At 42.5% G+C, this 15,327-nt stretch overlaps 1 protein-coding gene across 3 annotated transcripts in view; it reads right to left on the reverse strand.

The window, feature by feature from the left end:
• Window positions 1-15,327, reverse strand: part of cadm1a (cell adhesion molecule 1a) — a 411,265-nt gene that overhangs the window by 49,748 nt on the left and 346,190 nt on the right. For all 3 annotated transcript variants that reach the window (XM_028595123.1, XM_028595124.1, XM_028595122.1), the window contains one exon: window positions 7,120-7,292. In XM_028595123.1, coding sequence (XP_028450924.1) covers window positions 7,120-7,292 — 173 coding nt within the window. The remainder of the gene's footprint in view (window positions 1-7,119; window positions 7,293-15,327) is intronic.

The following is a 15,327-nucleotide window of genomic DNA, read 5'->3' on the forward strand; positions in this document are numbered from 1 at the left end:
TGCCTCCCCTCAGCCCTTGGTATGATGTCATAGCATACGTCGCACGGAGGCCACATGGAGAGCAGAGGGAAAGTGGGCAGGGGGGAGGAGCGGGGGATTGAAATGGAACACACCTGCCCTCGTTCACTTTCAGCCCAAACTATACGGATCGACCGCCAGTTCTAGGCTAAGCGCTAGTGCATTTTTTTTTCCAAACTTAGTTTCTATTAATGATGGCATTCTATCTCTGTTTTTATGTCCATTCTATGTCTGCTTATGTTATGCAACTATCTTATTGTAAAGTATTTCTTGTATTAACGGTGCTTTACAAATATTATTTATAAAAAGTATTACTGCTTTTTACATGTCATAAATGCCTGCAGACTAATTTCAATGAGGTTTGGTAATTGGCTGCATGAGTTTCGGATTTACAAAGTTTGTGATCTGTATCATGGTTTATCATAATGCTTACATCTCGCAAAAACAGAATTGTTCCATGCATTTGCAGATAATGTTGGAAATAAAGATGTCACACATACAACTACATAGTAAATGAAAAAGTGTAACGTAAATATTAACTGACATTATTTATATTTCCCCTTTTGTCAACTAAAAAGTTGAAATGTATTCATTCAATGTATTCATCTTCTCCTTCTTTGGTGGTCAGCAACAGGAGTTTTGGCAGTTGTACATCACTGCCGTGGATGTATTTTCTTGCACCAAATCCATAGCTGCATGCATTGTGGGGGGATATCCACCATCGTTGTTCACTCTCAGCTCTCCAAGGGTTAAACACACCAAGTTCACTTCAATGCAGACAGTTGGAACGACAAGATGGCGGCGGGGATTCCCCCGAGGGCAAGGGCATGTTGAACCACAAATGAAACGCAGCCAAAGTCTACTCAGACATTGCAGTGCAGTATAATATAGTATAGTATTGCATTATAAAGTATTTTATAGTGTAGTGTAACTCTGACGCAAACTTTGTGTAATGCTGTTATCTCATCAGAAAGTATGTGTCCCTACATCTAACTGTATTGTATCCATTTACTGCCTCTTAGCCCTGCAAGGGTTAACTATATCTGATCCTTCCATTTTTTTTTTCTGTATTTAGTTATCTGTGTACGCTTACCATGTCCCCTTCAGAATGTGTCCTTGGCCCCTGTATAATACGAACCAGTGACTCCTGACAGCTGCTGTGATGAGAGGCTTTACCTTGACTCAGAGTGACATTTGTGGAGGCCAATGTTGTGTAAAAGTGTATAAAATATTGGCCTATTGTGTGTCTTGGAACTCTCACCTTTAATTTGATCTTTCCAGAGAGAAGTTACGAAAGGCCTAAAAATGTATAAATATAATGTAACAATAACAAATGTATTATTCAAGTACTCCCTGCAGATTTTAGTTTTTGATTTATTGTTTTTTTTCGAAAGTAAGTTAAGGTTGGACCTCATGTACATTTTAAGAACGCTTAGTGGCATATGAGGCCTGATTTACAGTAAGAATGACCCCTTACTGTACAAAAAAATATAAAATGACTCCAAAATCGCAGTTTCAAAATACTCTGCGTTTTGGATCAAGAGAGAATGAGGATAAATAACATTATCGTCAATGAAAGCTCCACTGACCGTCTTGTCACTCTGAGGCAGATAATTCAAAAACTATAAGTCATACCGCTTAAATTTATTTAATTTTATTCATATCATATGCTGAAACTAGACAATAATACCTACATTTTAACATATAAATCATGTATGACATGTATAAAAATTGTAGGTGTGAGAGCAAGTTATAGAGAAGGGTACTTTCTCAAGTCTCCGCACTCAAACGATGACATCACCCACTGTAAGTCGCGCAATACACACCCATTATAAACGTAGAAAAATCCTGAAAGGAACACTAAAATTAAGCAGTGATTTCACAAAAACTGTAAAAGATATAAAACTGTTTTTGTGAATGGTTTAAAGTTTGTTTGGCGTCTGTAGGTGAAAGTATGAAGGAGGTGAAACATTTTTAAGTAAGTGGAAGAGGATTTGAAGGATTTGAAGCCTGCTCTCATTGACTTTCATTGTAAAAAAAAAAGAAAAAGTATAAATAGCAGAAGAAAAGTTGAAGAGGAGGAGCAATGTCCTTAAAGGGATACGCCACCGTTTCACGGTCTCCCCTAGCTGTAGATAGGTGGGCCAATGCATTTTTTGTGCATGCATTGTTTTAGTCCGGTGCAACCCCGGCAGCGCCGCCGCTAGTTAGCTTAGCATAGTGAATGGAATCCTATGTTGCCGGTTAGCATGTTGTGAGTAAAAGTGAGCCAACAAAAGAATGTATGCAGAAGTTAGAGACGACCAAACGTACGGAATAACACAAATAAAGGATCGAATAACAATACTGTAAATGCTGCTGAATCAGCATTCATACAATAATGGACAAAAGACTGAATGGTATTTTCTCCAAGCTGGGTTATTTTGGAATCTCTACATGGTGGAAACAGAAGTATTGTGTGGATTATTTGGACATAAATATATTAGGGACATTTTGAGTAGAAATATTTGGTGTCTACTTGCCAGTGTTGTGACATTTTGAGTGCAATCAAATACATGAAATTCAAGATCACAACCTCTGTGACATAATCCTTCCATATGGCGGTGGAGAGATGAATGTTGGGATCTAAAGTTATAGAATCTTCCCCCAAATTACCACTGCAATGTCATAAATTAATACGGAACAGAGAAATCCAAGTGTTTTTATAAGAGACAGACTGAATTACAAAACATAACTTCCCTGCAAATTTGTTTTGGTAGTGATGAATTACTTTTCCTCCTCATAACATTTTACACCAGAAATTGCACTTCCACTCAAGTGCAATTTCAGCAAACTAAGAGCGCTTGCAGCTTGAATAGTATGTTCCGGGACACTTTGCACTTCTGGAATAAATGTTAGATGCCACTTAAAAAGCTAACAGTGACTTGTGGAGAAACTCCCATGTGCTTCAATGGAGAATAAGTGTAAAGTAAATAGGAAGGTGACAGAGAGCAACAGGGTCACTAAACATGCTGCTAGTGTGCAATAAAGCCAGTGCTGGTGAAGGAGCAGGGAGGGAGAGAACTCAGTTATTGGGTAAACAACAGCCTGTAAACAACTTAAAACCCCTCGGCGCTTGGTCTCACTCGACTGCGAGAGGAAAACCCTTATGGTTGTGTTTTCATACCCTGTGAAGTAAGAGCAGCAGTGAGAGTTAAAGCAGTACATACCGCATTCTTTTCGCTGTTAACATTGTTAGTGTCAGCCACTTTCACTGTGCTCTCCATCACTTAGGGTCACAATACTCGAGAACCAGATGTATTAGATGAGATGCTGGCCATAGCTGTGTTTCACTCACTTTGTATGGGGGTACTGTATAAATACACAGAGTAGGACGCAAGCACCAATCCCTGTGGTGAATTGCATACATGTTACCATGGTTACCAAATGATCTTGTACAACTGTAGGCTACAGATCACTTACAGATCCAGAGATTGCTTTGTTGACAGTTCACAATCAGCTGGTGGATTTATTAGTTCTAAACTATATCTACTTTCAGAAAATCCTGTGGGTATTTCGTTTTGCTTTCAATCCTCGAATAAACCACACCTGGAAGCCGGCCAGATTTTCAGGCAGTCTTGGTCCGGTGGTTTAGTCAGCACCAGAGTTCCATTGACCGCTTTCACACCAGCCCAAATAAACCATAATTAACAGCAAATGCTCCAGAGTTGGTTTAAAACAACTGCATTGTCTGTGAAAGCACTATAGAAATAGCCTGGTTGACAACAGACTTTTCTCAGTTGTAAGTGAGAGTGGGTCTGGGGAACGTTCATTCACAGCTCAAATGCCTCTGGGCGCAATTGGATAGTTCTTCAACCAATCAGACCAACGATCCGGGTTCGATGTTGAATGTAAACAAAAAGCTGCTTGCCGTCGCTGCGATATCGTCATGGTGTAAAACCCGCCTCAGTGGTTGTGACTGGTGCCTTGATTTGGAAAAATTGGAAATGGGCTTGGACTGACTTGCAGAGCAAATCTCAAATTTGCCCGGAAGTCCGTCAGGGTTTTCCCAGGCTACTATAGAAATAGAATGAGAGTAGAACAGACATTGAACTGTTTCCTGTGGTCATTTGACTAGTTTAAAAGAAATGGCGCTCAGCACTGTGTATCGACTATAGAAATAGAATGACTTAGCCAACTACAACAGTCACAGTTCTTTGCAACGGCAACGGTACACATAAAAATGTCTGCCCTTCTGACCATCCAGCTATGTTGATTTGAATGGAAATGTCCATCCTACTCTTATTCTATTTTCATGGAAAGCACTCTAAAAGCAAATGACTGGTCTGTAATTCACTTGACCAGAACCAGATGCTTAATTTCACTACTGTATGATTGAACATGCTGAAGCCCCTGCTGCTCATCTGATTTCCTACATGGGAGTGTGTGTCTATACATACATGCCCTCCTCCCAGCTTCTGTTAAAGTAAATGGTCGACTACAGGTGTGTGTGTGTGTGTGTGTGTGTGTGTGTGTGTGTGCGGTGGTGGCGGTGTAGCAGCAGGTGGTGTTGTGTGTGCGGTGGTGGGAGGTCTGGAACATAATGGGAGAATCAGCTTCTGACAGCTCAGCCACAACATCCTGTCTTCCCATTAGGAAGGCGAAGGTTCGGCATGATTTGCTGTTGAATTACAGTCAACATTAGTAGTGTGGGAGCCACCGACACATCAAAGTCATTAAAAGACTAGCTCTAAAAGGATGGAGGCCTTCTGTGGTTTTAATGGCGGCTGTTTTTTCATTTTTTTTTTTACTTTGTGCAAGGCTTTTAGTTGCCCACATGTTGCATTACTGTGTTTATCTTTGTCTTTCTCTCACCATGGGGGGATGTGTGGGTGGTTGAGAGAGGGGCGCCTTGCATCCCTCATCATGGGATTTTGTTGTTTAGGCCCGGGGAGAGAGACGTACAAAAAGCCTGCAACACTTTCCAGAAAATTCATGCAATTGTGTATAATGTATTGTACAAACGTGAGCAAGAATGTGGCTTAAAGTAAAATGATTGCTCTTATCGATGGTCTTTTATGTGTCCTGTAGTTGATCTGATTATAAACACATTTGCATGCACGCACGCACACACACGTCTTGCTTCGGATTGTAATACTCCACTTTTAATCCTAAACTATAAAATTGAAACACTTTGTCAAAATAAGTTGAAGTTGTTCATCCCTTTGCTTAGCAATATAATTAATCCTGATTCTGATCTTAGCACTAAACCTAAATCCTTTTGCTGAACTGCAGACTAATTCTTAAAGAAGGAAAATGTCTTCAATTCAAAGATGTATGTGTCATACTGATTCTCACAAAGAAGAATATACACACACAGAGGCTTACTCTACACCTAGTATAGACTAACAGCTGTAATATAGCGGGTGGCAGTAAGCTCTTTCCTGGTTTTCAACTGTACCTCTGTTGTTTTATTGCACTCATTATTAGCACAGCAAGTCGCTCTGCTGTAAATAACATCCATTCAGCTGGTGTCCGTCAGCCATTGAGAGTCCCTTTTTCCCCGCTACATAAAAAAAAGCCTTTTCACTCTGCTAATTCCCTCTGACGATAACAGCCAAATAATTTCTCTGCAGACTCAGGGTCTACCAAAAATGATAGTGAAGTAATTTTGGACAGAGGAGAATGAGCACATTAGACTGTAATGCCCTGCTCAGAGAGAAAATGTTATTGGTATCAACAGTATACAAGCATGTGAAGCCAATGCTTATGAGGCTGAGGGAAAACCATGGGGACATAGAGGACGATGCTTCAACAGAAAGCCAAAGAAATAAAGAAAGCTGGCAGAAGTAGGTGGAGGCAGGTCAAAGGATTACCCGATAGTCTAAATGTTGTTCCAAGGCCCTCTTCACACCGCCGGGTTTTAACTTTAACACTCAATCTCTTTCTTACATTTTTGTCTGAAAGTGGTCAGAACCAGTCTTCAAAATCCACAATGTAAAATGTGTATGTAAATGCCAAATGTAAACTCCCCTTTAGGTCATTAAAATAACTAAACAATACAGAGAGAGACACACACAATACTAAGGACATGACCTCCTCTTAGGTAGCGAAAATAGCATTGTGTTAAAAACATCTCAAGGAGCTTCTTTGGTGTGGGTGTGCTGCTTCAGGCACTGGTGAAAAGATGAAATATAATGCAGTTTGAGTAATTATGATAATGATAATGAATTAGCACGCTTATCAGAGCCCAAAACAGTTTTCCTGCATTGTTTATCTATTATTCTTAATGCCGCCTCAGGACCCCATTTTTCTGGATCCCATGTTCAGGGCAGAAAGGCAACAAAGTGGACAGAGCGAAGCGACAAACTTTTGGTATTGGCCATATCCACAGTGGAGTTGGAAACAGAGAGAGATTAAAAGTATACTGCACCTGTAATTAAACTAGGATTGGGCATCGAGAACCGGTTCCAACTTGTAAAAAAATTGTAAAAATTACGATTCCAATGGAATCGTTTTTTTATTGGAACCGTTTGGAATCGAAAATTTGGTTTCGCATCTGTGGTTCTAAATTTAACACGCACAGGTATTGGTTTCAGTAGTGGCTGCCGCGCTTCCAGGCACTTGTGTTGCAGTGATGGAGCACAGTAAGCGGCGCTCTAAAGTGTGGCTTTATTTTAAGTTGAAAACCCCCGGTAAAACTGTAAATCACCACTGAATTAAAATAAAAGTCTGTGAAATAAGCATTTGACACGTTTCAATTCCACACCTTAAATATTTGAAATCGAGAATCGATAAGAACCGGAATTGAAAGGAAGAATCGGAATTGGAATCAGAATTATTAAAATCAAAACGATGCCCAACCCTAATTAAAACACACTTATTTAAAAGATAGTCTGCATACCTTGGATTATGCTAATGGATTCAGCATTTAGTGTGCTACAGCTGCTAGCAATGAGCACCAGTGCCAAAAACTCAACAATGTTGTAAATATCGTCAGTCTACATATAAATGATGCTGGTGTTTAGGTTCATGGGACAATCTCTGAGAAAAAAAAAAGCAGATATAGAAGTAGAAAGAGAGATAGTGATTTGATGGAGGGTCAGTGTTAGATCAGCGTACCATAGACGTAGAGGATGTAGTCGTCGAAAGACTCCCCGACTGTGTTGGAGGCCACACAGCGGTAGGTTCCGTTGTAGGACTTGTTTAGGTTTTCGATGTAAAGATCACCGCCGGTGATGACGGCATGGGATGGTACATCATCATCTACTTTCACCCAGTTCACCCGCTGTGGCCTGAAATAAATAATAAAAAAAAGCAGAGCATCAGTAGGATCCCATGGATAGGACAGGCATTCAAACACTGAGAATAACAGTGAAAGATGATGTGATACTTTTAGTCACACAATTAAAAGTCTAAAGAACTGCCCTATATCTGCAATGTTCATTACACCCCTTAGTACAAAACTGTAGAGTGAAAAACATATGGATCATTTTTGCTATTCTTAGCCCACTACCACTAATGAAGGCTAAAATGTAAAATTCGATAAATGGTAATAAGCGTTCTTCCTCTGGGAAACATGGACGTTCTCACTCAGCACCTGTTGCGCCAATTTTCTAATTACATCACACAATATCCTGTGCTTGAGGAAATTGTATCATAAGGGTGGCACAAGAGAAAAGTTGATCAAAATCAATTGGAGTAACCTTACTTTTAATATCAATATATAACTTCTTGATGTAAAGAAGACCAAATTTCTTTTACCCTTGTCATAACGTCATGTTTGTGTATTAAGTAGGAGTTTCTCATTTTATGTATGTAAATGGGCTGTATTTATATAGCGCTTTTCTAGTCTTAACCACTTTTACATTCACCATTCAGACACACATGCATACACTGTGGCGGAGGCTGCCGTATAAGATGCCACCTGCTCATCAGATAACACACACATTTACACTCCGATGGCGCAGCATCGGGAGCAATTCAGGATTCAGGGCCAGATGTACGTACATTTGCGAATTTAGCGTTATCAGCGCCATGGCCAACCAGCAGAAAGCGCACGCTGTGATACTTCAGCTCACGTCGTATTTACCAAACCTGCAGTTCATCGGGTAATCAGCGCCTTTCTCCGCCCACTATACCTAAATTGCGCGCATCTTTCAAGTCAAGTCCAAGTCAGTCAAAACAGCGAAAACAAAGATTTAGCGATAACAAAGTTGATCTGCTTGTTCATGAGGTAACAGTCTGCGCTTTTACCTCAGCGCGGCCTGTTTGTACATACCTCGCCATGCTTTTACGCGCATGTTGCGAAACAAACACGCCTGAAGTGGGCGCAAAAGCGTTAGTGCAGGGGTCGTCAACGTTTTTTAAGGCAAGGACCCCTTAGCTGAGAGAGAGAGACACATCAGGGACCCCCTAATACATATATTGTATAAAATGAAGTTGCATATTAAACTGGGCCTTTCAATAATATGTAGGGCGGCCTAAAGCCTTTATACATACCTTTTTAGTGCATTGAATACTAAGCTATTAAAATAATAATTATGGGCATGATTTATGAATTTACTTTTAATGTTAAACATACATTGAATCCTTAGGATGAATTGTATCTGTGGATAGCTATTTTAGTGACTACCTTACATACAGTATAGGCCAATAAGCCTAATATTCAGCAGGGCTTTTTCACAAATAGGCTGATTTTTTTTATTTGCTAATAATATGTTGGATTCATGTTAAGACATCTAAATATTTTTTTAAAACTTTCAGGAAAAGAACAATAATTTAGCAGCCCCCCTAGGTGTCCCAGATCCCCTGTTGAAGATCTCTGCGTTAGTGCATTTGGCCCTCAGCGTCATACCTAAGGACACTTCAACATGGAACTGCAGGGCCAGGGATCGAACCACCAACCTTCCAAGCGGTAGGTGACCGCTATATCACCTGAGCCACAGCCGCCCCTAAAGCATCTTGGGACTCAAATCTTGGGATGTCGGAGCATCCTTGAACCACCAAGAAGAGTTCTCTCTCTATCATTGCTATATACCCGTAATGTCACTCAGTCACAAATAAAATGGGGCTATTCCCCTAATGTAGTACACATCAGTTTGGGGTTCACTACATGATAACAATACATGAGAACGTTTCCCACATTTGTTAACAGTTGCCCAAAGATTACAGTCCTTAAAATTAACAAATAAACCTCCTTTATTTTTATAGATTTTTTTAAGCAATTGTTTACTAGTAAAAAAGATGAATCAAAGAGTTAGGACGTGAAAAACAAGACTTATTAAAATGGCATTCCTCCCTTTGTGTACAGCTAAGAGCAACAATAACTGTGAAGCAGCTTTGTCTTGAAATTGCAGGCTTTCCACGCTCGTATACTAATGAGTGTTGCTGTGTAGGTGGGCGCCTACCGAGCGTCTGTATCTGTTCTATTTTCTACCTTGACTGAGGTTTATAGCAGGGTAACAGATTCCATTTTATTTTATTTTTTTATGACAATGAGCTCAGAGCACCAAGGGTGAAGAGAAAAAAACAAAACAAGACAAAACACCTCTATTTTGCTGCCACAACTTCCAATGGCTACTGCCAGCTATTGTTATTTCCCCTGAGTGTGTGCTGATGCTTTCTCTTGTTGCATTTTGTTGTGGTGTTTTAACTTATTTCCCTCCATTTGAAAACATTTGGTGTGGAGGAGAGCAAGCAAATAGGAGAAGAGACAAAAAGATGATGTAAAAAATCTAGGAAAAGAAAATGAAATAGCGGTTGGAGCTCAATAGCAAAAACAAACAAACCACAAGTGTATTTAATGGGGGTGGTGAACGGCTCGAAAGAGCGAGTGCCGTGTCTATTGCAAGTGCTCTCCAGATGAAATGAAATGTAAATAACTATTACATATATAAATATGATGGAGTGAGAGACATGACCTAGAACTAAATAGTTTCTTTAGGTGGATGGGATGTTGTGAGAGGGCGTAAAGGGAATCCAGAGGAAGATAGACAGAGACGGACGAAAGAGGTAAGATGGGGCTGCAAGGAGAGAGGAAGGGCAGGCGTCTAGAATACAAATGTCTGCCTGGAGCTGAGGCCCCCCGTGCTATCTGCTGGTAATGACTGCACAACTCTCAGCAGCTCTAATGAAAATGACTTCCAATTCCTGGCTCACTGTATTGATTGTGTTTTCATCTTTATAAAATGAATACGAGTTGTGAGCTTGTCTCTATGCCAAGTATGGAGACTGCGGGGGGCTGGTGGATAGAGGCAGTCTAAAGTACACAGTGTTTGGTTCGGTGTGTGTGTGTGTGTGTGTGTGTGTGTGTGTGTGTGTGTGTGTGTGTGTGTGTGTGTGTGTGTGTGTGTGTTTGTTTGCGTGTTTTTCTACCCTTCAGAGAATCATAGAGAGTTTTAGGCACACACACAGAATACAAATATTTCTTGCTTTGATTTAAGGTTCAAAATTACATTTCAGATTAGTTTAAGTGTTAAAAAGGCCAGCCTCAATTTGACTCTTCCCTCCCCTCTTTTAAAGTGGTTTGTTCTGCCCCACACTTAGAGTAGTACATTCCATCCGCCCAAGCAGTTCACAAGATCTGGAGAGCTTTGATAGTTCCAGTAGTTAGTCCAGTAAAATAAAAAAAAAGGGTGTTAAAGCCTTTGTTTCTGACTGTTGTGCACATCCATTGAAGTGTTTACTTTAAGTCTCATAATAATATGGTTTTATGTATAATCATACATTTTTTGTTCATTCCTGCTCAGGGGACCCCAAACTTCCCTTTCCCGAGCAACATTAACCAGCTCCGACTGGGGGATCCCGAGGCTTTCCCAGGCCAGGTTGGAGATATAATCCCTCCACCTAGTCCTGGGTCTTCCCCGAGGCCTTCTCCCAGCTGGACGTGCCTGGAACACTTCCCTAGGGAGGCTCCCAGGGGGCATCCTTACCAGATGCCCGAACCACCTCAACTGGCTCCTTTCGACGCGAAGGAGCAGCGGCTCTACTCCGAGCTCCTCACGGATGACTGAGCTTCTCACCCTATCTCTAAGGGAGACGCCAGCCACCCTCCTGAGGAAACCCATTTCGGCCGCTTGTACCCTGGATCTCGTTCTTTCGGTCATGACCCAGCCTTCATGACCATAGGTGAGGGTAGGAACGAAAACTGACCGGTAGATCGAGAGCTTTGCCTTCTGGCTCAGCTCTCTTTTCGTCACAACGGTGCGATAAATTGAATGTAATACCGCACCCGCTGCGCCGATTCTCCGACCAATCTCCCGCTCCATTGTCCCCTCACTCGCGAACAAAACCCCAAGGTACTTGAACTCCTTCACTTGGGGTAAGGACTCATTCCCTACCTGGAGTAGGAACTCCATCAGTTTCCTGCTGAGAACCATGGCCTCAGATTTAGAGGTGCTGATCCTCATCCCAACCGCTTCACACTCGGCTGCGAACCGATCCAGTGAGTGCTGAAGGTCACAGGCCGATGATGCCATCAGGACCACATCATCTGCAAAGAGCAGCGATGAGATCCCCAGCCCACCGAACTGCAACCCCTCCCCACTCCGACTACGCCTCGCTATCCTGTCCATAAATGCTACAAACAGGATTGGTGACAAAGCGCAGCCCTGGCGGAGGCCAACCCTCACCTAAAACGAGTCCGACTTACTGCCGAGAACCCGGACACAGCTCTCACTTTGGTCGTACAGAGATTGGATGGCCCTGAGTAGAGACCCCCTCACCCCATACTCCCGCAGCACCTCCCACAGTATCTCCCGGGGGACCCGGTCATATGCCTTTTCCAGATCCACAAAACACATGTAGACCGGTTGGGCATACTCCCAGGCTCCCTCCAGGATCCTTGCGAGAGTGAAGAGCTGGTCCGTTGTTCCACGACCAGGACGGAATCTGCATTGTTCCTCTTCAATCTGAGGTTCGACTATCGGCCAAACCCTCCTTTCCAGCACCTTGGAGTAAACTTTACCAGGGAGGCTGAGAAGTGTGATACCCCTGTAATTGGCACACACCCTCTGGTCCCCCTTTTTAAAAAGGGGAACCACCACCCCGGTCTGCAACTCCTTTGGCACTGTCCCAGACTTCCACGCAATGTTGAAGAGGCGTGTCAACCAGGACAGCCCCTCCACACCCAGAGCCTTGAGCATTTCTGGACGGATCTCATCAATCCCAGGGGCTTTGCCACTGTGGAGTTGTTTGATCACATCAGTGACTTCCACCTGGGAAATTGACAATGATCCCCCATCATCCTCCAGCTCTGCCTCTAACATAGAGGGCGTATTAGTCGGATTCAGGAGTTCAAAGTGCTCCTTCCACCGCCCTATTACCTCCTCCGTTGAGGTCAACAGTGTCCCATCCTTACTGTACACAGCTTGGATGGTTCCCCGCTTCCCCCTCCTGAGGTGGCGAACAGTTTTCCAGAAGCACCTTGGTGCCGACGGAAAGTCCTTCTCCATGTCTTCTCCAAACTTCTCCCACACCCGCTGCTTTGCCTCTTTCACGGCAGAGGCTGCAGCCCTTCGGGCACTTCGGTATGGAGTTATATTCCTATCTTTATTCAAGAGCGCATTCTTTCTTTTATTTAGAGGGGAATTATTACAAAATTGAACGTAATCAGTGAGAAATGCTCTCAAATTGAAAGAATGCGCTCTTGAATAAAGATAGGAATATGACTCCATACTTCGGTACCCTGCAACCGCCTCCGGAGTCCTCTGGGATAACATATCCTGGAAAGACTCCTTCAGTCGGACGGCTTCCCTGACCACCGGTGTCCACCACGGTGTTCGAGGGTTACCGCCCCTTGACCCTAAGACCACAGCTCCTCGCCGCAGCTTCAGCAAGGGAAACTTTGAACATTGTCCACTCGGGTTCAATGCCCCCAGCCTCCACAGGGATGCACAAAAAGCTGAAAGTTGAAAGTCTGTCGGACAGGGGCCTCCTCCAGACGTTCCCAATTTACCGTTTGGGCTTACCAGGTCAGTCCAGAGTCTTCCCCCACCCCCTGACCCAACTCACCACCAGATGGTGATCAGTTGACAGCTCCGCTCCTCTCTTCACCCGAGTGTCCAAAACATACGGCCTCAGATCAGATGAAACGATTATAAAATCGATCATTGACCTTTGGCCTAGGGTGCTCTGGTACCAAGTACACTTATGAGCATCCCTATGTTCGAACATGGTGTTATAGACAATCCATGACTAGCACAGAAGTCCAACAACAAACAACCACTCTGGTTTAGATCAGGGAGGCCTTTCTCCCAATCACGCCTCTCCATGTGTCTCCATCATTGCCCACGTGCGCGTTGAAGTCCCCCAGCTGAACAATGGAGTCCCCCACTGGAGCCCCATGCAGGACTCCAGTCAAGGTCTCCAAGAAGGCCGAAAACTCCGAACTCCTGTTTGGTGCATATGCACAAACAACAGTCAGAGTTTTCCCCCCCACAACCCGCAGGCGTAGGGAGGCGACCCTCTCGTCCACCGTGGAATCTGACATGGGTTTCTGATTCCTAATTCATATCCTGTAAACCTTTTAATCTGGAAAGCAGCTTGAAAAGTGCTATATAAATACAATTATTATTATTATTATACCGCTTCTGTAGTCTTAATGACTACTCACGCTGGCGCATCATCTGGAGCATCATCTGGAGCATTTAAGGGGTCAGTGTTTTGCCCAAGGACACGTCGACAAGTAGACTGCAGGGTCCACCGACCTTCCGATTGGTAGACAATCGCTCTACCACCTGAGCCACAGCCGCTCTCCCCTTTGTAACATTACTCGGGAGTGAAAGAGAGCTAACAGTGCTGGGGACAAACACAAGCTGTTTATGTACAGTGTGTAGCTGTATGCATTTTGGCAATGTTATTCTGTAGAAGTGATTTGAAAGGTTTTGATGGATGTTTTGATACTTTTTGCTCAATGAAACTGGGTTGCCATTAAAATCCATTGCAACTGTTGTGAATCCAAGCTTACTGTAGCTGTATTTGTCTAAAAACTTTTCAAAGCCACCTTTCAAGCCTACAGATGACAGTTTGATGCCAAAAAGCTGGGTTTTTAAATGGGGTAAGCCTATTTCTTTAAGGCTGTCATTCATGGCCAATTTACTTATTTATAACACCAATTGCAATGCCACACCCGCAAGTTGGTCACATCACTTTCTGTTTCTGATGTAATATTCATAGCTCCAGCCTCATCTGATGATTATTTTGTCCCGATCAAATTTGAACTGTCTTGTCAACAAACTAATATGATACAGAACCAACTGCACTGATGTTTGAATAGCCTGAAACTCTCATTCCTTTACTCACCTCTGAGTGTCCTAATGGCTTCATTTGCACTCCATTACATCTCATATCACAGAACAACTGTCATCTAAACAAAACAAGACCTTGGTTTACAGATGATACATGTGGAATTATAGCCTAATGAGTGTCAACCAGGCCAGACATGTCACAGAACTGATTAACACTGATAAAGGCCACTGTAGGTTCATTTCCGACATCACTTGGATACTGGTCTTTGTGCTCAGCTCTGTGTACAAAAATATGTTAACTTTGTTTACCATCTAACTTCTTCTGTGCACTCTCTCAGTCTCACACAGTCTCCCTAGATACCTTCAGAAAATTTGCACGAATAACACCCTGCCTATTCAACCGTCTTTCTGCTAAAATTACTTCTGCTAGATATTAGGACCGAGTCCGCTCACTATCATTAGTGCCCCTTTCTGCTCTATCCTCCCCCTTTAAAGGGGTGGTAATTAAACACCTGCTCAAAATATCACACAGTAATTCTGATGTGTTTCATAATTACAGGCCAGTTTCAAATCCACCCTTTAAAATTTCCTGAAAAAGAAAATAGCAGCCATTCAATTAAGTAATTATGTATACTGAGTTGGTCATTCAGAATTGTCTGGCCTCAGGTCTTTCTTTTTTTTTCTTCTCTGTGACATTTACTTGTATCAAGGCAACCCTCTTATCCATCAGCTTTACTCCAACTCCTCATTAGAGGAGATCTCCGCTCCCAGTGAGGGGACTGGTTCTAGAGCCAATGGTTCGTACAACCTTTTCTTCCCATCTTCCCCACAGTGACATTTCACATTTCAAGCCAGCTTTCAATGCTAATTCAACAAAACTTAAACCTGATTTGACCCAATGTCTTGTTGATCTAACATTGACCCCAACCACCCTTTTCAGTTTGCATTTTAAATAAATGACTAAAAAGACGAGGGTCAAATATATTCTTATATAAGTTTTTATAGTAGTACTAATGTTCCCCATATGCTTACATCCCACAGTGGAACTGTGGGTGGTAAAATGTTAATGGTTTTCTATTGT

Source organism: Perca flavescens, chromosome 13, assembly GCF_004354835.1.
Source record: "Perca flavescens isolate YP-PL-M2 chromosome 13, PFLA_1.0, whole genome shotgun sequence".
NCBI classification, from domain to species: domain Eukaryota; kingdom Metazoa; phylum Chordata; class Actinopteri; order Perciformes; family Percidae; genus Perca; species Perca flavescens.